This window comes from Heptranchias perlo, chromosome 37 (genome assembly GCF_035084215.1).
Source record: "Heptranchias perlo isolate sHepPer1 chromosome 37, sHepPer1.hap1, whole genome shotgun sequence".
NCBI classification, from domain to species: domain Eukaryota; kingdom Metazoa; phylum Chordata; class Chondrichthyes; order Hexanchiformes; family Hexanchidae; genus Heptranchias; species Heptranchias perlo.
Genome location: NC_090361.1, coordinates 11,629,744 through 11,654,480, shown reverse-complemented (window position 1 = coordinate 11,654,480; position 24,737 = coordinate 11,629,744). Strand labels below are relative to the sequence as shown.

The following is a 24,737-nucleotide window of genomic DNA, read 5'->3' as shown; positions in this document are numbered from 1 at the left end:
GTGGACCGGGAGCCAGTGTAGGTCAGCGAGGACAGTTCAGGAATCCAAATGTTCTTCAAAATCTTCAATGTTTTTTTTTTACCTTTTTGTTTTTGACAGTGCTTTACTTTGGTCACCTTGTGGTCGTGTCTGTAGTTACAACTCAACCCTGCTCACGTGAACACACCCCCACGAGGGACCAAGACTGCATTGGTGAGCTGCGTTCCAGGAGTTTGCTGTCTGATTGAGTTGATGAAACACCGCGGGGAAATATAGATTTCAACTGGCAAAGTAACGGATCTGAACACTTAACGCACTCATTCTACAGTCCTCTGTGCACTATGTTCACGTATTTTAAACAGCTCCACACATGTTTAAAATAGTGCAGAGAGGGAGTGTGATTGCATTAAATGTCCACACACGATCTTCTCCAATTAGAAAATATGCCCCACTCTTGAATATTTGGAAACCAAGGTGAAGAGTCAAAGGTTGACTGGGGGCTAAAAGGGTTAAATTATGAGGTCAGGTTGCATAGACGAGGCTTGTATTCCCTTGAGTATAAAAGATTAAGGGTTGATCTAATTGAGGTGTTTAAGATGATTAAAGGATTTGGTAGAGTAGATGTGGAGAAACTATTCCGTCTGGTGGGGCGAGTCCAGATCAAAGGGGGCATAACCTTAAAATTAGAGCTTGGCCGCTCAGGGGTGATGTCAGGAAGCACTTCTTCACACAAAGGGGAGTGGAAATCTGGAACTCTCTCCCCCAAAAAGCTTTTTGCAGGTGGAGTTAAGATACAGATCAGCCATGATCTAATTAAATGGCGACACAGACTCGAGGGGCTGTCTGGCCCATTCCTGTTCGTACGTTCCTATGGCAAGTGTGTGAAAAGTGGAAATAATTTGTTTCATTTTCATTTCCAAATGATAAATTGCTGCCCTCCTGCTCCTCTGAGGGTAATGCATGCGCAGACGCATCGAGAGCTAAATACGGAAGGGAACGTTTTAGAAGTCCTCGACAAGGGTTACAGGCATCAATCTTTGTTATGTGGACCGGTTACCACAGTGAGATACGTGAGTAGGAGCTCAGAAAGATACGAAGGGGGAGTCAATGTTGAAGATGTATTTGGGAAAGAGATAAAGTTGCTTTGAAGATTAAAACTTAAGAAAGCTTGAAACAATAAAGAGCCATTGGAGGAAAAATTCGATCGGGGCCGTTTTTGGATGCGGGTAGCGTGATGTGTTACCACCCCCGCGCCCAATGGACCCTGCGCGGGCAGGACGCAAGTTTGGACCCACCAGAGCACTTACCTGCAATCAGCGTTCCTGTCCTGGCCTTGGATGTGGAATCAATGCAATTCTCACTTTCCACCACCAGAGGGAGCGCCATCTCTTAAAGGGAGGATGTTTCTTAGAAATCTCTTAAAGGTAGCTGGTACCTTTTATCTGCTGAAAATAACAGTCTACTGTCTGCATGGAGTCTGAATGGAGATCAGACATCGTACACGTAAAACACAGATGCAGGTCCCATCCCTATGTTTACATGCTGATGAGTTATGTTAAAACATTGAATAAAGGTTGCGCACTACTAAATCCCACATCCTCCAATCGACACACCAGACCTCACCAATCTGCCGATCTGAGTTTGTACCAGGCCTGCGAGAGTGCGTGCACCAAGGTTCTCTGCTGATGCACTAGAGACCTTGGGTGCAAGAGGAGGACAGAGGAAAGACATCCTATATCTGGGGGGGGGGGGGGCGGGGTTAAGAGGCCCTCCAGACATATGCCCAAAAGGCAGTGGGAGGCAGCGGGGGATGAAGTTAATGGAAGGTGCACAGCATCATGAACATTGATGCAGTGCAGGAAAAAGTTCAATCCTTTGACACGAGTGGTCAAGGTGAGTGAGGTCAACTGTCAAGTGACATCTCCGACCAACTGCACCACCAGCCGCACACTACACCCCCTCATCACCCACATACCAACAAACTCTTTCCATCAGTACTCAACTCTGCCAATCAGATGCTTCCTCTCACCCTCACACATTACCACTGTTTCAAGCCGCCCACCCACAACTCACAGGCCACACACACTGGCAGCTATTCAACCATGACAGGCACATCACCCAGGCACACATCCCGCTTTCTTGCAGGAGAAGGTGGCGCATACCAAGAGGCAGCAAGTGGCCGTGGCATTTAGCCCCTCGAGCCTGTTCCACCATTCAATGAGATCATGGTGAACCTGTGACCTAACTATATATACCCGCCTTAGCCCCATATCCCTTAACACCCTTGGTTCACAGAAATCTATCAATCTCAGATTTAACATTCACAAGCGAGCTGGCATCAACTGCCGTTGGCAGAAAAGCGTTCCAAACTTCTCCCACCCTTTGCATGTAGAAGCATTTCCCAACTTCACTCCTGCACGTCCTGGCTCTAAATGTTAGGCTATGTCCCTGCGTCCTAGTATTGAAGTCTGGGAGACCTCCAAAAACAGTTACAAATGTCTCGGCAGCCAGAAGCAATAATCCAGCCACTAATCTGTAAATCCTGCATGGTCCCTTTAAATAGGGCCAGTGGGGGGTCCTCCAGGCACTCTAAGACATGTCAGATGGTCGAGGTTAAGACTGTGCGTAGAGTTGAGCGTTAAGTCCCAAAATGGTGTCTATCACTTTAAATCAGCTTCGTACACTGATTGAAGCCATTTTCTCCCTACTTTACATGATTCCAGCGTTCGTTACCTGCGCCTGCGCTAACCAAGATGGCGTCTGGTGCATGTCTGGTGCAGGAAACCTGAATGCGCATCCAAGACGCCATCTTGAATGTTGGAGAGGCCGTGTAGCACCGAAACAGGCAACACGGGCGCTACACGGCCCAATTTAGCGCCCATTGACGCCATCAGGTTTATATTCTATTATGCACTGTACCCACTGTATATAGGGCTGGATTTTCCTCAGCTATTCCACCCAAAATCGCAGGAAAATGGGGTGGTGAGGCCTAGCACTACCTCCCCCGCCCTAGCCTAGATTCCCTCCTCCTGCCCCCACTGGCTGCTGGTGATGGGGTGGGGGCCAGACTGTCGTCCTATTTCCCTCCCATCTGCCTCTGTTTATGCCACTCCCTGGGACCACCTGGTGAATGGCAGTAGGCCCGGAGTAGCAGTGGTAATGGCCCCGATGTCTGTAACCAGATGTAGAGGAGGCCTCTACTCGGCCCCCTACTCCAATCTTGCCCCTTGTGCATCTACTTTTGCAGGCCTCAATTTCTGCAGGGCTCTTCTGCCCCTCTGGCCCAAAAGTTAAAATTCTAAATTGGGGAAAGGCCAATTTTGATGGTATTAGACAGGAACTTTCAGAAGTTGATTGGGAGAGTCTGTTGGCAGGCAAAGGGACGTCTGGTAAGTGGGAGGCCTTCAAAAGTGTGTTAACCAGGGTTCAGGGTAAGCACATTCCTTATAAAGTGAAGGGCAAGGCTGGTAGAAGTAGGGAACCTTAGATGACTCGGGAGATTGAGGCCTTAGTCAGAAAGAAGAAGGAGGCATATGACATGCATAGGCAGCTGGGATCAAGTGGATCCCTTGAAGAGTATAGTGATTGGCGGAGTAGAGTTAAGAGAGAAAACAGGAGGGCAAAAAGGGGACATGAGATTGCTTTGGCAGATAAGGCAAAGGTGAATCCAAAGAGCTTCTACAAATACATAAAGGGCAAAAGAGTAACTAGGGAGAGAGCAGGGCCTCTTAAGGATCAACAAGGTCATCTATGTGCGGAACCACAAGAGATGGGTGAGATCCTAAATGAATATTTCGCATCGGTATTTACGGTTGAGAAAGGCATGGATGTTAGGGAACTTGGGGAAATAAATAGTGATGTCTTGAGGAGTGTACATATTACAGAGAGGGAGGTGCTGGAAGACTTAACGCACATCAAGGTAGATAAATCTCCGGGACCTGATGAAATGTATCCCAGGACGTTATGGGAGGTTAGGGAGGAAATTGCGGGTCCCCTAGCAGAGATATTTGAATCATCGACAGCTACAGGTGAGGTGCCTGAAGATTGGAGGGTAGCAAATGTTGTGCCTTTGTTTAAGAAGGGTGGCAGGGAAAAGCCTGGGAACTACAGACCGGTGAGCCTGACATCTGTAGTGGGTAAGTTGTTAGAGGGTATTCTGAGAGACAGGATCTACGGGCATTTGGAGAGACAGGGACTAATTAGGAACAGTCAGCATGGTTTTGTGAGAGGAAAATCATGTCTCACAAATTTGATTGAGTTTTATGAAGGGGTAACCAAGAAGATAGATGAGGGCTGTGCAGTAGACGTGGTCTACATGGACCTTAGCAAACCCTTTGACAAGGTACCGCATGGTAGGTTGTTACATGAGGTTAAATCTCATGGGATCCAAGGTGAGGTAGCCAATTGGATACAAAATTGGATTGACGACAGAAGACAGAGGGTGGTTGTAGAGGGTTGTTTTTCAAACTGGAGGCCTGTGACCAGCGGTGTGCCTCAGGGATCGGTGCTGGGTCCGCTGTTATTTGTTATTTATATTAATGATTTGGATAAGAATTTAGGAGGCATGGTTAGTAAGTTTGCAGATGACACCAAGATTGGTGGCATTGTGGACAGTGAAGAAGGTTATCTAGGATTGTAACGGGATCTTGATAAATTGGGCCAGTGGGCCAATGAATGGCAGATGGAGTTTAATTTAGATAAATGTGAGGTGATGCATTTTGGTAGATCGAATCGGGCCAGGACCTACTCCGTTAATGGTAGGGCGTTGGGGAGAGTTATAGAACAAAGAGATCTGGGAGTACAGGTTCATAGCTCCTTGAAAGTGGAGTCACAGGTGGATAGGGTGGTGAAGAAAGCATTCAGCATGCTTGGTTTCATTGGTCAGAACATTGAATACAGGAGTTGGGATGTCTTGTTGAAGTTGTACAAGACATTAGTAAGGCCACACTTGGAATACTGTGTACAGTTCTGGTCACCCTATTATAGAAAGGGTATTATTAAACTAGAAAGAGTGCAGAAAAGATTTACTAGGATGCTACCGGGACTTGATGGTTTGACTTATAGGGAGAGGTTGGATAGACTGAGACTTTTTTCCCTGGAGAGTAGGAGGTTTAGGGGTGATCTTATAGAAGTCTATAAAATAATGAGGGGCATAGATAAGGTAGATAGTCAAAATCTTTTCCCAAAGGTAGGGGAGTCTATAACGAGGGGGCATAGATTTAAGGTGAGAGGGGAGAGATACAAAAGGGTCCAGAGGAGCAATTTTTTCACTCAAAGGGTGGTGAGTGTCTGGAACGAGCTGCCAGAGGCAGTAGTAGAGGCGGGTACAATTTTGTCTTTTAAAAAGCATTTGGACAGTTACATGGGTAAGATGGGTATAGAGGGATATGGGCCAAGTGCAGGCAACTGGGACTAGCTTAGTGGTATAAACTGGGTGACATGGACATGTTGGGCCGAAGGGCCTGTTTCCATGTTGTAAACTTCTATGATTCTCTGATTCTAATGTCCCTCTCTGCATATCGTGGTCCTGGTGTGGTGTCCCCACTTAAGCTCCCCCTCATCTTCCTCTTCAGCCCTGCCGGAGGGCAGACAGGGTCTGAGTTTAACGTCTCATCCGAAAGACGGCACTTCCAACAGTGCAGCACTCCCAAGGCGCTTCACAGGGGCGTTATCAGACAGAATTTGATACCGAGCCACATACAGCGATATTAGGACAGGCAACCAAAAGTATGGTCAAAGAGGTAGGTTTTAAGGTTCAGCTTGAAGGAGGAGAGAGAGGCAGAGAGGTATAAGGAGGGAATTCCAGAGCTTAGGGCCTAGGCAGCTGAAGGCACGGCCGCCAATGGTGGAGTGAAGGAAATCGGGAGTGCGCAAGAGGCCAGAATTGGAGGAGCGCAGAGATCTCGGAGGGTTGTGGGGCTGAATGAGGTTACAGAGAGAGGGAGTTGGAATTGAACACAAGGATGAGAATTTTAAAATCAAGGCGTTGCTGGACCGGGAGCCAGTGTAGGTCAGCGAGCACAGGGGTGATGGGTGAACGAGACTTGGTGGCGAGTGAGGTTACAGGCAGCAGAGTTTACGGAGGGTGGAAGGTGGGAGGCCGGCCAGGAGACCAATAGAATAGTCGAGTCTAGAGGTAACAAAGGCACGGATGAGGGTTTCAGCAGCAGATGAGCTGAGGCAGGGGCGGAGACGGGCGATGGAAGTAGGTGGTCTTGGTGATGGAGCGGATATGGGGTCAGAAGCTCAGCTCAGTGTCAAATAGGACACCAAGGTTGCAAATGGTCTGGTTAAGCCTTAGACAGGGAGAGGGATAGAATTGGTATCCAGGGAACGGAGTTTGTGGCGGGGACTGAAGACAATGGCTTCGGTCTTCCCTATATTTAATTGGAGGAAATTTTTGCTAATTGGACAAGCAGTGAGACAAATCAGAGGAAGAGTCAAGTGAGGTAGAGTTGGGTGTGGTCAGCATACATGTGGAATCTGACATTGTGCTCCAGTCTCTGGAGTGGGACTTGAACCCACAATCTTCTGACTTAGAGGCAAGTGTGTTACCCACTGAGCCAAGGCTGACACTAAACAAAATGCAGCATTTAAAGGCTCCCTAATAGTTCCCTCAACGAGCAGCTTCTCCACACAGAAAAGGAACATCCCAGGTTTGATACCCAACCTGTGCTGAGCCGTCTGCCGTCACCCACTGTTCATCTTTAGTCACTTAAAAAGGAAGGAGACCATTCATTTATGCTTCTCTTCATTGCAGATGGTGATGACTGCGATAAGAATCAACCTCTTGCTATCAGAGAGTGTGGTGATAACACGGAGTGTTACAATACACAGGTCAGAGGCCGCTGTAGCTGTAAGGATGGGTACATTTCCACCTCCGGTGAAATTTACTTTGATAAGAGAACAGACTGCGTCGGTAAGAATCATATCCACTCCGCATTGAATGATTTAATTTTCACTGTGTCTGGTCAGCACGGTAAGGCATGTTGCAGTTTGGAATGGGGACACCCATTGCATTTTAGGCGTCCAGCGTCAGTATCTGACACTCCCAGTTCTGGGGTGGTACAGTTAGATGCACAGCACAGCCCCCAACGATCTGCCTCAGCCCCCAGTCTAAAAGAGTAGCCCTTACTATATATACTTAGATTTTTCTAGTTCCCGCACTGACTGTCCTGCAGCCTTTGGGAATGAGATTACAGGATTAAGGGCAGTTCTGTGCCCGTAACTATAAAATGTGCAAGTGTAGTCTTGATTCAGCCTGTCTGTCTGTCCTTTGCTGTTGGACGGACTCCCCCACAGGAACTATTTAATTCGCTTGGATTGTTTCAAATTATATTTACTTCTTGCGTTTCAAAACTGGAATCAGTCGCATTTACCACTGTAACTCTAGAGATAGATATAAACAGTGCGGCAAAGGGTTCAACTTAGGATGGGTTGCCGAGTTTCTAGGCGAGATGGAGGGGCAGTGCAGGCAGCACACGCCCAGTTTACAGAAAGATAGAGAAATAAAAGAAAGAAAGGCTTGCATTCATATAGCGCCTTTCACAATCTCAGGACATCCCAAAGTATTTTTGAAGTGTAGTCTCTGTTGTAATGTACGAAACGCAGCAGCCAATTTGCACACAGCAAGGTGACGTTGGTTAAGAGTTAACTATTGGCCAGGTCTCCTTATCTGAGGAAGGATGACCCTGCCATGGAGGGAGTGCAACAAAGGTTTACCAGACTGATTCTTGGGATGGCAGGACTGATGTATGAGAAGAGATTGGGTCGACTAGGCCTATATTTACTAGAGTTTAGAAGAATGAGAGGTGATCTCATCGAAACAGATAAAATTCTAACAGGACTAGACAGACTAGATGCAGGGAGGATGTTCCCGATGGCTGGGGAGTCCAGAACCAGGGGTCACAGTCTCAGGATACGGGGTATGCCATTTAGAACCGAGATGAGGAGAAATTTCTTCACTCAGAGGGTGGTGAACCTGTGGAATTCTCTACCACAGAAGGCAGTGGAGGCCAAGTCATTAGATGTATTCAAGAAGGAGATAGATATATTTCTTAATGCTAAAGGGATCAAGGGATATGGGGAGAAAGCGGGAACAGGGTACTGAGTTAGACGATCAGCCATGATCATTTTGAATGGGGGAGCAGGCCCGAGGGGCCGAATGGCCTACTCTTGCTCCTATTTTCTAAGTTTCTATGCTTCTATGGAGCACTTCTTCGAAGTAGTGCCTTGGGATCTTTTACGTCCATCTGAAAGACGGCACCTCCAACAGTGCAGCACTGAGCCACAGCTGACACCTTTAGAAATCTAGCAGAGGACAGACTGCATCATCTAGATACTTCACACCCTTAAGTTCCTTATTTAATGAGTTATAGCTCTCCGCTCTCTAGGAACTCTGAGTCATACAGCGGGCTGATGATTGAACACTGAGAATCTGGGAACGCTCCCATTGCTGTAAATTCCACTTTGAGGTTGAGTAAGGAGCAGACCTGCTTCCTCTCATTCTATCACAAGTTGCACAACTGGACTGGAGCCATTGATGAGCTCCCAGCCACTCTCTCTCTTAATACCGAGCGATGAGAAAGCAGCAAGCACCACAGAAAGCCAGTTGATTTGTTTGCTAATCCTTTTTCCCTGCCCTTTCCCCATGTCCAATAGACATTGAGCACCAAACAAGGGTAGCTGAATCTAAACACCAGGACCAACAGCTAGTGATAAGTCAGCTGATCTCAGGTGGTGTAATGGTATTAATATATCAATTGTTTATTGAAACTGGTTAAATGGACAGACAATTCAGTTAGCTGTTGTTTTTGCTTCTAATACATCATTATGTGTCACCATCGGTGCACAGTGGCTACAGCGTGTGCTATCTACAGGATGCACTGTAGCAACTCGCCAAGGTTTCTTCGACAGCACCTCCCAAACCAGCGACCTCCACCACCTGGAAGGACAAAGGCAACAGGTGTGTGGGAACAACACCACCTCCAAGTTCCCCACCGACACACCATCCCAACTTGGACATATATCGCCGTTCCTTCATCGTCGCTGGGTCATAATCCTGGAACTCCCTCCCTAACAGCACTTGTGGGAGAACCTTCACCACACGGACTGCAGCGGTTCAAGAAGAAGGCCCACCACCGCCTTCTCAAGGGGCAACTAGGGATGGGCAATAAATTCTGGCCTTACTTGCGACGCCCATATCCTGAGAATGAATAAAGTTTGAAAAATTATACTTAAATAGTAACTTTCAATATTTCCATTTTAGTTTTCCTTTAATTTCAGATATTAACGAGTGCGATGATGATGGTGAATTATGTGGGCCGAACGCAAGCTGCCACAACACAGTGGGAAGCTACTACTGCTCTTGTAACCATGGATTTGAGTCTTCAGGAGAAATTCATTTCCTTGCTTTAACTAAGACTCGGTGTCGAGGTAAGGCGAGCGATCCTACACGGCCTTCCACCTCCCCGCATCACACCAGAGTCATCCCACAGTCTCCTATTTCAACTCATTCTTTCCCGGGACCTCTAGGTGATGGAACGCCCGAGCTCCCTCAGCCTTTCCTTCTTCCCACAATCTTTTAAAAACTAAGCTTGGCGTCTCCAAATCGATATTTCCTGATTTCGCTTAGCCTTGGTAACCTTGGTGATGTCCAGCTCTGTGGGCTCGGCTTTAATAATGGCTCGGGAGATGGCAAGTTGCATGGCTGAATTGGAACCATTGACGAAACCCCAACAACCACTCTGTTTTTACCACATAAGTCTACTATTTATGTATCTCAACCACATTTAGGTCTGTATACTCTCATATTTCTAACAAACTCCCTCGATGGCGTAAAAAACTTATTGGCAGGATCTCAGAAACTACCGCAGATGAGAGAACGTTCGGCCCATTGTGCTCTTCAACTAGCTTACAGTCCTCCAATGCACTAAGTTTAAGATCCTCATCCTCATCTTCAAAACCCTCCTTGGCCTCGCTCCATCCTACCTCTGCGACCTCCTCCAATCTTATATTGCTCCCTCAGACCGTGCAGCCCCCTCCCTTCGCCCCATCATTGGTGACAGTGCCTGCAGCCGCCTGGACCCTAAGCTCTACACTCCCTCCCTAAACTACTCCGCTCTCTTCCTTTTAAGACCTTCCTTAAAACCTACCTTTTTGACCAAGCATTTGGTCACCTGTCCTAATGTCTCCTTCTTTGGCTCGGTGTCAATTCTTTTGTCTGAGTAAGCTCCCGGGAAGTGCCTCGTGACATTTTACTACGTTAAAGGCACAACATCAATGCAAGTTGCTGTTGTTGTGTTGCATCTCAGGTGGTGTGGCATATGGGACATTATAATTCACCTCAACATCCTTGGGTAAGGATGGGTTAATTGTCACCTCCAAGTTCCCCTCCAAGTCACACATTATCCCAACTTGGAAATATATCGGCCGTTTCTTCATCAACGCTGGGTCAAAATCTTGGGTCTCCCTGCCTAACAGCACTGTGGGAGAACCTTCACCACACGGACTGCAGCGGTTCAAGAAGAAGGCCCACCACCACCTTCTCAAGGGGCAACTAGGGATGGGCAATAAATGCCGGCCTTGCCAGCAGTGCCAACATCCCGTGAATGGGGAAAATGCTAGAGTCTATTATAAAAGATGTGATAACAGAACACTTGGAAGGCATTAACGGAATTGGACAAAGTCAGCATGGGTTTATGAAAGGGAAATCATGCTTAACAAATCTACTGGAGTTTTTTGAGGATGTAACTAGTAGAATAGATAGGGGAGAACCAGTGGATGTGGTGTATTTGGATTTTCAGAAGGCTTTTGATAAGGTCCCACACAAGAGATTAGTGTGCAAAATTAAAGCACATGAGATTGGGGGTAATATACTGGTATGGATTGAGAATTGGTTGACAGACAGGAAACAGAGAGTAGGAATAAACGGGTCTTTTTCCGGGTGGCAGGCAGTGACTAGTGGGGTACCGCAGGGATCAGTGCTTGGGCCCCAGCTATTCACAATATATGTCAATGATTTGGATGAGGGAACTAAATGTAACATTTCCAAGTTTGCAGACGACACAAAGCTGGGGTGGAATGTGAGCTGTGAGGAGGATGCAAAGAGGCTCCAATGTGATTTAGACAAGTTGGGTGAGTGGGCAAGAACATGGCAGATGCAGTATAACGTGGATAAATGTGAGGTTATCCACTTTGGTTGTAAAAACAGAAAGGCAGATTATTACCTGAATGGTGATAGATTGGGAAAAGGGGAGGTGCAACGAGACCTGGGTGTCCTTGTACACCAGTCGCTGAAAGCGAGCATTCAGGTGCAGCAAGCAGTTAGGAAGGCGAATGGTATGTTGGCCTTCATTGCAAGAGGATTTGAGTACAGGAGCGGGGATGTCTTACTGCAGTTATACAAGGCCATGGTGAGACCACATCTGGAGTATTGTGTGCAGTTTTGGAGTCCTTATCTGAGGAAGGATGTCCTTGCCATGGAGGGAGTGCAACGAAGGTTTACCAGACTGATTCCTGGGATGGCAGGACTGACGTATGAGGAGAGATTGGGTCGACTAGGCCTATATTCACTTGAGTTTAGAAGAATGAGAGGTGATCTCATCGAAACATATAAAATTCTAACAGGACTAGACAGACTAGATGCAGGGAGGATGTTCCCAGTGGATGGGGAGTCCAGAACCAGGGGTCACAGTCTCAGGATACGGGGTATGCCATTTAGAAACGAGATGAGGAGAAATGTCTTCACTCAGAGGGTGGTGAACCTGTGGAATTCTCTACCACAGAAGGCAGTGGAGGCCAAGTCATTAGATGTATTCAAGAAGGAGATAGATATATTTCTTAATGCTAAAGGGGTCAAGGGATATGGTGAAAAAGCGGGAACAGGGTACTGAGTTAGACGATCAGCCATGATCATTTTGAATGGCAGAGCAGGCCCGAGGGGCCGAATGGCCTACTCTTGCTCCTATTTTCGATGTTTCTACGTGAATGATTTTTTTTTAATTGCCTGGTTTAGGCGGCTGCCTGTGATACAGACGGTATAAGTGGTGGGGACTGGAATAAAATGACAATGTTAATTGAAATGATCCAAAATGGCAAGTAATTACTTTATCAGTTTTAATTGTTAATATAGCACTAATATAATATTTTAGACTTAAATAGTGACTTTCAACAGTAAATTTCCATTTTAGATTTCCATTTGTTTCAGATATTAACGAGTGCGATGATTATGATGATGCTCAATTGTGTGGACCAAATGCAAGTTGTCACAACAAAGTAGGAAGTTACGACTGCTCCTGTAACCAGGGATTTGTGTCCTCAGGAGAGACTCATTCTTTTGACTCAACTAAGACTCGGTGTCGAGGTAAGGACAGCAAATCCTACACGGGCGTCCTCCTCCCAACATTCCATTGGGCTCATCGTACTGTTTCGTGCTTCAACTCAGATTTTCCCAGGATCTCCAAGCTATGGAATCCCTCACCTTCCTTAGTCTTCCAGGGATGAGGGACTTCAGTTATGGGGAGACATTGGAGAAGCTGGGATTGTTCTTCTTAGAGCAGAGAAGGTTAAGAGGAAATTTAATAAAGGTGTGCAAAATTATGAGGGGTTTTGATAGAGTAAATAAGGAGAAAATGTTTCCACTGGCAGGAGGGCCGGTAACCAGAGGACACAGATTTAAGGTGATCGGCAAAAGAGACAGAGGGGGGATGAGGAGAATACTTTTTATGCAGCGAGTTGTTATGATCTGGAATGCGCTGCCTGAAAGGGTGGTGGAAGCAGATTCAATAATAACTTTCAAAAGGGAATTGGATAAATACTTGAAAAGGAAAAATTTGCAAGGCTATGGGGAAATAGCTCTTTCAAAGAGCTGGCACAGGCACGATGGGCCAAATGGTCTCCTTCTGTGCCCTATGATTCTATGATTCTGTTCCCCTCCTCCTACAATTAACAGGTTTTTAAAACTAATTTTGACATCACCTAATTAATGTTTCCTTATTTTCCCTACTCTTTGTAACTTTGGAATTCTTCCGCTAAGTTTCTCAATACTTCAAAAAATTCTGTTAATATTGGCTTGACAGATTATTATTTAAATATTTTAGAGATTGGAGCAATTTATCTTTGTTTTCTGAATAAATATCAATTGGAGCCTTCTGCTGTTTCAGTTTGGTGTTGCTATGACTTTCTGACCTGTTGGTGTCTAGAAGCCGATGTATTTAAAGCTTGGTAGGTCCCCTTATATCTGAGTTAACCATGGTCGTAAAACTGGATGTGTAATGGCTGAACTGGGCTGCAGCATTCTCATTTTCGAATTCCACAGGAATCCCATCTGGTGTACATACAAGACTCAGAGAATGGGAGGCACCTGATAATAGGAACACAACGGTGCTTGAGAATGGGAACACAACGGTGCCTGATAATGGGAACACAACGGTGCCTGATAATAGGAACACAACGGTGCACGATAATGGGTACATCAAGGTGCCTAATAATGGGAACACAACGGTGCCTGATAATAGGAACACAACGGTGCCTGATAATAGGAACACAACGGTGCCTGATAATAGGAACACAACGGTGCACGATAATGGGTACATCAAGGTGCCTAATAATGGGAACACAACGGTGCCTAATAATGGGAACACAACGGTGCACAATAATGGGAACACAACAGTGCTTGAGAATGGGAACACAACGGTGCCTGATAATAGGAACACAACGGTGCCTAATAATGGGAACACAACGGTGCCTGATAATGGGTACACCAAGGTGCCTAATAATGGGTACACAACGATGCCTGATAATGGGAACACAACAATGCCCGATAATGGGTATACAACGATGCCTGATAATGGGAACACAACAGTGCCTAATAATGAGTACACAACGGTGCCCGATAATGGGTACACAACGATGCCTGAAAATGGGTACACAACAGTGCCTGATAATGGGATCACAACGGTGCCCGATAATGGGTACACAACAATGCCTGATAATGGGTACACAACAGTGCCTGATAATGGGTACACCAAGCTGCCTAATAATGGGAACACATCGATGCCTGATAATAGGAACACAACGGTGCCTGATAATGGGAACACAACGGTGCCTGATAATGGGAACACAACGCTGCCCGATAATGGGAACACAACTATGCCTGATAATGGGAATACAACGGTGTCTGATAATGGGTACACAACGGTGCCTGATAATGGGTACACCATGGTGCCTAATAATCTGTACACAACGGTGCCTGATAATGGGTACACCATGGTGCCTAATAATCTGTACACAACGGTGCCTGATAATGGGTACACAACGATGCCCGATAATGGGTACACAACGGTGCCTGATAATGGGTACACAACGGTGCCTGATAATGGGTACACAACGGTGCCTGATAACGGGAACACAACAGTGCCTGATAATGGGAATGCAACTGAGCTTGATAATGGGAACACACCTGCTCCTGGTAATAGAAGCACACCTGAGCAGTCTCTGATTGTGCGATTGATGCACACTAAGACCTGTTTAATATTGTACAGAAAGGAAGGAAAGAAGACCATTATTTATGTAACGCCTGATCACGTCTGGAGATTCCCATTCCTTTTGTTACTGGCCTATTTTTGCACATGGTTAATCTATTTCTGAATCCGAATTGAAATAACTAAGCACCAAACTGCCCTCCCCAATTCTGATCCTTTAGTACAAAAGCCAACTAACATTTCTCAGCTGACGGGATCAATTGTCTCTGTACAGACACTTAGATAAATGCTTAGTTGATGAATGAGTAGTTAAAAAATCAAAATGATGAATTAAAACTGACATCCATAAACATTGAGTGTAGTCACTGTGAATGGACCAGTCTGTATAATTAGAATGAATGACACCTCCCAGTAACCTGCAGAATCTTGGTGGTGTCAGCCTCTAATGAAAGGCTGTGTGGTTATGGATATGGTGGTGTAGTGATTATGTTACTATGACTAGTAATCCAGAGATAATAATTCTGAAAATGTGAGTTTAAATCCCACTTTGAGGATTTAGAATTCAGTTTTTTTTTAAATCTGGAAGTTAAAAGCTGGTATCAGTAAAAATGACCATGACTCTGTTGGATTGTGGTAAAAACCCAACTGTTCACTAATGTCCTTTAGGGGAGGAAACCTGCCGTCCTTACCCGGTCCGGGCCTATATTTGACTCGAGTCCCACACCAACGTGGTTGACTCTTAACTGCCTTCTGAGGTGGCCGCTCAGTTGTATCTAAACCGCTTTAGAAGAAGGCCCATCACCACCTTCTCAGGGCAACTAGGGATAGGCAATAATTGCCAGCCTTGCCATCGAGACTCACGTCCAGAGAATGAATTAAAAACAAGAAAGCTGAACACAGCTCCGTTTTCAAATGTGTAGTCAAGTAAGAGGAAGCCAGATAAGTACATGAGATAGAAAGGAATAGAAGGACAGGCTGATAGGGTGAGATGAAGTAGGGTAGGAGGAGGACCGTGTGGAGCATAAACACCAGCATGGACCAGTTGGGCCGAATGGCCTGGCTTCTGTGCTGTAAAATTCTATGTTTAAAAAAAAGAGGCCCCCCAGTTGGAAATGTTTACGGTTCCCGGTGAGTGGGGAATGTGTATCTGAGGTTGACCCGTCTTTTTTCGGATGCCGCTGGGGCTGCTGCGTAGTTCCAACGTTTTCTGTTCCTATTTCAGATTTCCAGCATTCCCGGTTTTATTTATCTGCTCTGGCTTCAGTCACCCTGCTCAATGGCGCCTCCTTGTGGCCCAGTGAAAGACTGACTTGCGCTGCGACTGTCCGTAGTTAAGTTAAAACTTTGTGGCATCGCATCCTGACTTCTGTATATTTGTTCCATGTTTTTTTGCAGCTGTTTTACGAGATTATTGAAGTTAGATTTATTCAAAAATGGAGGTGCAATGTTACTTAGCTATTGAGTTAAATTCTAAAAACGATTGCTTTGAATTTAAGGTCAAAAGAATATCATGTGACCTACGACTTAATTTAAAACCATGTCTGTAATCCTTTCTGATTGATTTAATGTGGAGGACTGTGTGGTGCTGCCGATTTGACAGTGGTTGTTAAACTTCTAGGCCCTTGGTTTGACTCCAGGCCCGACAGATGGGATTGAAAGTCCCTGCTGTTGACTTTAAGGGTCAAAGTTTAAATACATTTGGCCAATGTCAACCCAGCCTCTGTGGGTGTGGGCCTACAGCAAGGAGTCTTCACTAATTGGTGCCAAATTGGCCATCTCACTCAGAAAGGCTACAGGAAGCTAAGGCTTCATCGGACAGCACCTCCCAAACCTGCGACCTCCACCACCCAGAAGGACAAGGGCAGCAGGTGCATGTGAACACCGTCACCTCCAAGTTCCCCTCCGAGTCGCACACCATCCCGACTTGGACATATATCGTCCGTTCCTTCATCATCGCTGGGTCAAAATCCTGGAACTCCCTCCCTAACAGCACTGTGGGAGAACCTTCACCACACGGACTGCAGCGGTTCAAGAAGAAGGCGGCTCACCACCACCTTCTCAAGGGGGCAGCTAGGGATGGGCAATAAATGCCGGCCTTGCCAACGGCGCCCACATCCTGAGAATGAATTTTTTTTAAAGTATGCCTTGTGCGCGAAAAAGTTTCACACTGGTGAGACTGAGGCACGTTGTCAGCAGGATGGAGAGAGTTTACTCTCTGTCTAACTGCTGTACCTGACCTGGGACCGATTCCTGATCACACTGAAATGCAAAGTATTCTAATCCCCCCCAATAACAACCCTCACCTTAACGGGCACAAGGATTCCCCTGGTAAAAAGAGTCAGCACCACATGCTTAAGCTAAAGGCATTGATCCATATCTTTAACGTGCTGTTGTTTCAGCTTCTGCCTCTTCTGCCGACCATCCCTCCGACGTCAGAAGCCACAATGATTCTGCTGTTGGACAGCGTGGTTCCAGCCTGTCAGCAGCACCAGAGCAGGTAGGTCGCCAGCATTATTTACCTCAGAGAATTTGGAAACGTCGTTTCCTTCACAAACTGTGAGGACGTAATTCCCCTCCTCTCCTGAAGCCGCTAGCCACCCAACTGACCGTGAGCCTGGACAGTGTCAGGCCGCTATTCAGACACGGGGGTCATCGAAACCTGAGCACAATCCAGCAGAGCCATTGGACGGTGCTCAGGAGCTGGTTTATCGACCGGCTTTTGAGACAACCCCTTTATCACCAACATGGAGCAGAGATCTTCCGCTCTGTATGATTCAGTTCCTCACTGGGCAGAGGCTTAATTCTACTCTCCTAGTTATACATCATGCACGCTGTCAGCTTTACTCAATATTGAAGCTTAAATTGTGATAATGGTACCTTTTACACAAATGTTTTAATGTACATCGGAGGCCGTGCTTGGCTAAACTGAGCAGGAAATATTCATGCAATAACGAGAGGTGCTAAAAGCATAGAGAACTACCTCACAATGGAGTAATTGGTCATCTTTTAGTATGTACGTCTGGTAATTAACCATAGAGAGCGCCCGCAGCATCACACCTTGTAATGATCAACGATGAGAACATGGCGCATTTAAACTAAAACTTTTCTCTCTTCTGTTTCCTCAGCCAGCTTCCCTTGGGGGTCTGTTTTGTTCTATGATGACTAACGCCAGTCGGCTAGTTGATAAAAAACTGTGCCATAAATCTGCCAAGGGATTACTAATTGAGGTGAGGAGTGATCTACCATCCTTTAATACTGTCCCTAGAATTCAGGATTTAGAATACACTGTGTCAGCACCTCATGATTTGATTTGGGCAGCTGGAGCTCTTGTGTTCATTTATTCATAGAACCATACAGTACAGAAGGAGGCTATTCGGCCCGTCGAGCCTGTGCCGGCTCTTTGAAAGAGCTATCCAATTAGTCCCGCTGCCCTACTCTTTCTCCATAGTCCTGCAAACTTACCCCTTTCAAGTATTTATCCAATTCCCTTTCAAAGTTACTATTGAATCTGCTTCCACCGCCCTTTCAGGTCATAACAACTCGCTGCGTAAAAATTTTATCCTCATCTCCCCTCTTGTTCTTTTGCCAATTAAATTTAAATCTGTGTCCTCTGGTTACCAACACTTCTGCCAGTGGAAACAGTTTCTCCCTGGTTACTCTATCAAAACCCTTTATGATTTTGAACTCCCCTATTAAATGTTAAGTTAACCTTCTCGGCTCTCAGGAGAACAATCCCAGTTTCTCCAGTCTCTTCACATAACTGAAGTCCCTCATCCCTGGCACCATTCTGGTAAATCTCCTCTGCACCCTCTCCAAGGCCTTGACATCCTTCCTAAAGTGCTTAGTGAAAATTATCCCATGTTTGTTCATCACTCTCAGCCCCGCCCCGCTCTAATTTTCACTTCCCTCCTCCTGAACCTGTTGACTTCTTGCTGAGGTACGGCTGCACATCTACCAATAACTTCAGGCACCTTGCCCAAGTGGAAAGCCCTCGTGATTGAACGTGGGCAGAGAATGTCAACAGGATTCTCAATCATGACTTGGTTATCACTGTGAAATTCCTCTAAAATGGAATTGGCTTGAGAAAGAGGAACGTTAGAGACATTGGAGAGCGAACTTGAAAGTGGGATTAGACTAGCTAGCTCATTTGGAGAAATACACCATTGTAGATTTGATGGGCCGAATGGCCTATTTCGGTGCTGTGACAGTCTCCGATTCTTTGGCACCCTCAAAGATGCATTTTGGCTTGGGCTCATAAGTGGCAAGTAACATTTGCGCCAGACAAGTGCCAGGCAATGACCATCTCCAACAAGAGAGAGTCTAACCACCTCCCCTTGACATTCAATGGCATTACTATCGCCGAATCCCCCACAGTCAACATCCTGGGGGTCACCATTGACCAGAAACTGAACTGGACCAGCCATATAAATACTGTGGCTACAAGAGTAGGTCAGAGGCTGGGTATTCTGCGGCGAGTGACTCACCTCCTTACTCCCCAAAGCCTTTCCACCATCTACAAGGCACAAGTCAGGAGTGTGATGGAATACTCTCCACTTGCCTGGATGAGTGCAGCTCTAACAACACTTAAGAAGCTCGACACCATCCAGGACAAAGCAGCCCGCTTGATTGGCACCCCATCCACCACCCTAAATATTCACTCCCTTCACCACCGGCGCACAGTGGCTGCAGTGTGTACCATCCACAGGATGCACTGCAGCAACTCGCCAAGGATTCTTCGACAGCACCTCCCAAACCCGCGACCTTTACCACCTAGAAGGACAAGGGCAGCAGGCACATGGGAACAACACCACCTGCACGTTCCCCTCCAAGTCACACACCATCCCGACTTGGAAATATATCGACGTTCCTTCATCGTCGCTGGGTCAAAATCCTGGAACTCCCTTCCTAACAGCACTGTGGGAGAACCTTCACCACACGGACTGCAGCGGTTCAAGAAGGCGGCTCACCACCACCTTCTCAAGGGCAATTAGGGATGGGCAATAAATGCTGGCCTTGCCAGCGACGCCCACATCCCATGAACGAATAATTTAAAAAAATTCCAGATCGGGTGATGATCAGGAGAAGGAACCCTGGCTGATTATTCCGCTCCTTAACCTAGGGATGGTAAGGGCAGCAAACCGACCATGGCCCAGGCTGAGGTGAGTTGACTCAGTACAAACCAAGGACTCAATACAAGAGGCTCCTCAACCTGTTCAGCTCAGGACATAGAACACATTTATACATAGGAGAGTCTGCCCTTTGAAATATATCCTAATATTGGTTTCCCTCAAAAAAGAAATAAGAAAGAACTTGCATTTATATAGCACCTGTCACGATCTCAGGACGTCCCAAAGAGTTTTACAACCAACAAAGTACTCTTGAAGTGTAGTTACTGTTGTAATGTAGGAAACGCAGCAGCCAATTTGTGCACAGCAAGCTCCCACAAACAGCGATGAGATAACGACCAGATAATCTGTTTTTTAGTGATGTTAGTTAAGGGATAAATATTGGCCAGGACACCAGGGAGAACTCCCCTGTTCTTCTTCAAAATAGTGCCACGGGATGTTTTACGTCCATCTGAGAGGACAGGCGGGGCCTCGGTTTTAACGTCTCATCCAAAAGAGTAAAATTATTTTTCTCCCACAGGATGTCATTTCATTTACGACACGGCTCCTCACGGGCGATTCCCTGTTGAAGAACATGGGGAGGGAAGAGCGGCTAAATTCAGCTTCTAACATCCTGCAGGCTGTGGAACGAGCTGCAGTCGCAGCCGCCCTGAGCTCAGCTGATCAAGGAATAAGAGACATCACCGGCAAGAATATGGGTAAACGCACAGCGACTATCGACATGATTCACAACGCACTGGACACCATTAATTTCACCAATACACCAATAGTTGGTTTGCAGAGAAGCTCAGTTTTATCAAAGAAAGATCTTTACTCAAGGGATGAAGGGATATGGGGAAAAAGCGGGAACAGGGTACTGAGTTAGACGATCAGCCATGATCATTTTGAATGGTGCAGTAGGCCCGAAGGGCCGAATGGCCTAATCTTGCTCCTATTTTCTACGTTTCTATGTTTACACAGCGAGATGTTACGATCTGGAATGCGCTGCCTGAAAGGGCGGTGGAAGCAGATTCAATAGAGACTTTCAAAAGGGAATTGGACATATACTTGGAAAGAAAGCAGGGCTACGGGAAAGGAGCAAGGGAGATGGATTAATTGGATAGCTCTTTCAAAGAGCCGGCACAGGCACAATGGGCCGAATGGCCTCCTTCTGTGCTGTATGATTCTATGAATAGCAAATAGTGGCAAACTCAATTACTTGGAGCAGATGTCAGCCAGTTAGCCCTGCGTCTGCTGGTTACTCTCTGCTTTGTGCTACTGTACACATTGCACATTAGCAGAGATTCGCTGAGGGTATCTGCACATTGTACAGAATCAGAATTGTACAGGATGCATAAATTCCAACAAGAGGAGAGGAAGGAAAATGCAGCGACTGGAGTGGAATCAGAGTTAGGAACAACGTTGGAGAAATAAGAACAGAAAGTTCCAACAGCACACGGAGAGGGGAAAGGTCCTTCATCTGTCTTTCAGAAATAATCTTTCTTCATTACAGCGCACGGGAAGGCAGTACATGATTCTGCATCAAACACCAATTAAAGATATGGTATGATATAAGAGACGCATAAACCCGGTCGCAGTTAAAGCTGTAATGGGAATGTAATAGGGTCAGTGTTCAGAAGGATGACAACTGGGCCTAGCGGCCTTTTTTTTCATCCAAACTCATCTTGTGATCTTTTGTTTCACTCTTAGATCTGCAGTTACGAGTTATTCATGTGAACAGCACTCCCACAGACGATAGAGTGAGACTGCAAGCCAAGGAGAATGCGATGGACATTTCTTGGAGAACAGTCGCAGGCACCAAAATGACTGGTAAAGTTCATTATCCTTTTCAGTATTTTCTCCCCGCTCTTTCCTCCGCTCCTCTCCAGAAGACGCTGATACTACATTTGGGTGTGGGGCTTCATGGGGGCCAGCAGCCCTGTGGGGCTTTGCGCGTGTGACCACTTCTCATATACGAGCCTGGATAGTGAGTGTCGGCGTGCTATTCAACCGTGGGTGGATATCATAGCCGAGCTTGACCCTGCCCTCACCAAGTTTCCACATGCACTTGACAGCATGGGGTCACTGGATCGCAGTCAAGAACAACCTGGTTGATTTTTCCCTCCTTAGCCCAAGGACAGCAATGATTGAGAGCCACTCCTTTTAACAGCTCTCGTCCATATTTGGTCACTGGGTCAATTTATAAAAGGATCAATCCCTTGGTCGTTTTGAATGACACTTTCTCAATTGCCCGTTATATGGGACGTAGAAGTTCTGCAGGTGAACGCAATCCTCCGATCTCTTACCCTCAGAGAGTAACTTTGTCTTGTTTGACCCATCTCTAAATATAACCCCAACCAATATAGAACCATAAAATTTTGCAGCACAGATGGATGCCATTTTGGCCCATCATGTCTGTGCTGGCTCTTTATATAAAACTAGTCCCGCTGCCCTGCTTGCTCCCTATAGCCCGAATTGTTTTTTTTAATTTGTTCTTGGGATATGGGTGTCGCTGGCAAAGCCGGCATTAATTGCCCAACCCTTGAGAAGGTGGTGGTGGGCCTTCTTCTTGAACCACTGCAGTCCGTGTGGTGAAGGTTCTCCCACAGTGCTGTTAGGTAGGGAGTTCCAGGATTTTGACCCAGTGACGATGAAGGAACGGCCGGTATATGTCCAAGTCGGGATGGCGTGTGTGACTCGGAGGGGAACTTGGAGGTGATGGTGTTTCCATGCGCCTGCTGCCCTTGTCCTTCTAGGTGGTGGAGATCGTGGGTTTGGGAGGTGCTGTAGCAGAAGCCTTGGCGAGTTGCTGCAGTGCATCCTGTAGATAGTGCCCAACTATTCCTGTGCCTCATTGTACTTCTCATGTTGCTAACATCTGTAACTCCTCCTGGTACCAGGTCTTGTTGCTGTTGCTTTCATTGTGTACAACAACATGGATTCTATCCTGCACGGAGCACGCTATGAAAACAAGAAAGCTGGAGACATATATAAAGACGTTCAGCTGAACTCAAGAGTAATTTCTGCCACTGTGGGATCCTCAACCAACTGCAAGTTTGCCATGGCTACGAACTTCACTCTAAAACACAAAGAGGTTTGTGAAATTAATGTGGTCAGTTCAGTACTCTGGGCACAAGCTAACAATTGAGAAAGTTTGGAGTAAGGAGGGATGTCTAGCAGAGTTTTTAACCCAATGGGCAGTAGAGCTGTGGAATAAATTACCAGGGAAGGGCATTGACGCAGATAATATAAATGTGTTAACAAGACATGCGAACATACGAAATTTACAGGTAGGAAAAGACCAACTGATCCATCAAGCCTGCCCCATATTCATTATGGCCGAAGCATCCTGACTAGATACTTCCCACCCCCTTCCCACCGCAGCCATGTAATCTCTTGGGAGAGGCAAGAAAAACCAGAGAAATACTCAGGGAAAATAAGGGGGAAAAAAACTCTGGGAAATAAGGGAAAAAAACCTCTGGAAAATTCCTCTCCGACCCCCCCCCCCAACCTCGGGCGGTCGAAACCAGTCCAGAAGATCACACAGATCAAGCATTCATCAGCTGTTAATTCATTGACCTTCCATGTGGTAAGATTGAATCTGATTCTAGAAACGAGAGGTTGGGAGATAGGTTGAGAAGGTGAATAGGTGGTGTTGACCTATGTAAAAGGGATAGGCTTGTTGGGCCAAATGATTCTTTCCTGCTGCTAAAATGTTTACCTGTCCCAAAGTGTATTTGGCCTGTCAGTTTGGCTCAGTTGGTAGCACTCTCCCCTCTGAGTCAGAAAGTTGTAGGTTTACACTCCATTCCATGAACTACACCCAAATGCAAGACTGTGCATTGTTGGAGATGCCATTATTCAGATGAACCCAAGGCCATTAAACTGAGGCCCCATCTTCCTGTTCCAATAGGTCAAGGGACGTGACAGGTCCCATGACTCTGTGAGCACAAAATCTAGGCTGACATTCCAGTGCAGTACTGAAGGAGTGCTGCACTGTTGGAGGTGCCATCTTTCGGGTGAGACGTTAAACCGAGACCCTGTCTGCCCTCTTTCGAAGAAGAGCAGGGGAGTTCTCCCCGGTGTCCTGGCCAATATTTATCGCTCACCTAAAAACAGATTATCTGGCCATTATCACATTGCTGTTTGTGGGAGCTTGCTGTGCGCAAATTGGCTGCCGTGTTTCCTGCATTGACTACACTTCAAAAGTTTTTAATTGGCTGTAAAGTGCTTTCGGATGACCTGATGTCTTGAAAGGTGCTATATAAATGCAAGTCTTTCTTTCTTTATTTCTGTGGTAGTGACCAGACAGTCTATTTTTAGTGATGTTGGTTGAGGGATGAATATTGGCCAGGACACCGGAGAGAACTCCCCTGCTCTTCTTCAAAATAGTGCCATGGGATCATTTGCGTCCACCTGAGAGGGGCAGACGGGGCCTCGGTTTAACGTTTAATCCAAAAGACGGCACCTCCGACAGTGCAGCACTCCCTCAGTACTTCACTGGGACTGTCCGCCTGGATTATGTGCTCAAGTGGGGCTTAAAACCTACAACCTTCTGACTTCGAGGCGAGACGGCCTCCCACAGAGCCGCGGCTGGCATCTAATTGTTTCTCCTTTGTTTTTTCTGCAACATGAACTGGCGGATTGAGCAGCACATTGGGGATTTGAATGGCTGGTCAGTAAACAGTTAACCGTGCTGTTCAAACTGCCCGTTCATTTTGACAAAGTGTCGTTCCATCACAAAATACCACTCAAAGCTAGACTGACAGCTAATAGATCCATGGTGTTTTCCACAGGGTCCTAAAGTTGGTGGGAGACTGCTGTGCGTCTACTGGAATTACACAACAAATGGAAGTCACTGGTCTCCAATGGGCTGTGAGCGGGTGGCTTCCAATAGCACCCATACGACATGTCAATGTGATCACTTATCCAGCTTTGCTATTTTGATGGCATTTAGCGAGAAGGTAGCATGTTTGTCCCCTTTATCTGTTCTTTACTTGCTTATCTTCCAGAGCTTGAGAAATAAATGAGGGCCTATAGGGGGAAGTGAAACCAACGTTGCAAATTCTCAAATATAATAATTGCCAGAGTTCCCCGGGGATAAAGACACTGTCAGGGCTGATACTGAGTCTGTCGGCTTAACATCCATTGTGGGGAAGTTGCTGGAATC

At 46.3% G+C, this 24,737-nt stretch overlaps 1 protein-coding gene across 2 annotated transcripts in view; it reads left to right on the top strand.

The window, feature by feature from the left end:
• LOC137304512 (adhesion G protein-coupled receptor E2-like) overlaps nucleotides 1-24,737 on the top strand; it is a 50,410-nt gene that overhangs the window by 7,873 nt on the left and 17,800 nt on the right. The window contains exons 2-12 of one of the 2 annotated variants that reach the window (XM_067973146.1): nucleotides 100-192; nucleotides 6,740-6,898; nucleotides 9,265-9,414; nucleotides 12,188-12,343; nucleotides 13,298-14,449; nucleotides 16,862-16,959; nucleotides 17,588-17,689; nucleotides 20,109-20,286; nucleotides 21,278-21,397; nucleotides 22,468-22,661; nucleotides 24,364-24,531. In XM_067973146.1, the coding sequence (XP_067829247.1) occupies nucleotides 100-192; nucleotides 6,740-6,898; nucleotides 9,265-9,414; nucleotides 12,188-12,343; nucleotides 13,298-14,449; nucleotides 16,862-16,959; nucleotides 17,588-17,689; nucleotides 20,109-20,286; nucleotides 21,278-21,397; nucleotides 22,468-22,661; nucleotides 24,364-24,531 (2,570 nt within the window). The remainder of the gene's footprint in view (nucleotides 1-99; nucleotides 193-6,739; nucleotides 6,899-9,264; nucleotides 9,415-12,187; nucleotides 12,344-13,297; nucleotides 14,450-16,861; nucleotides 16,960-17,587; nucleotides 17,690-20,108; nucleotides 20,287-21,277; nucleotides 21,398-22,467; nucleotides 22,662-24,363; nucleotides 24,532-24,737) is intronic. The other variant, XM_067973147.1, reaches the window with a different exon arrangement.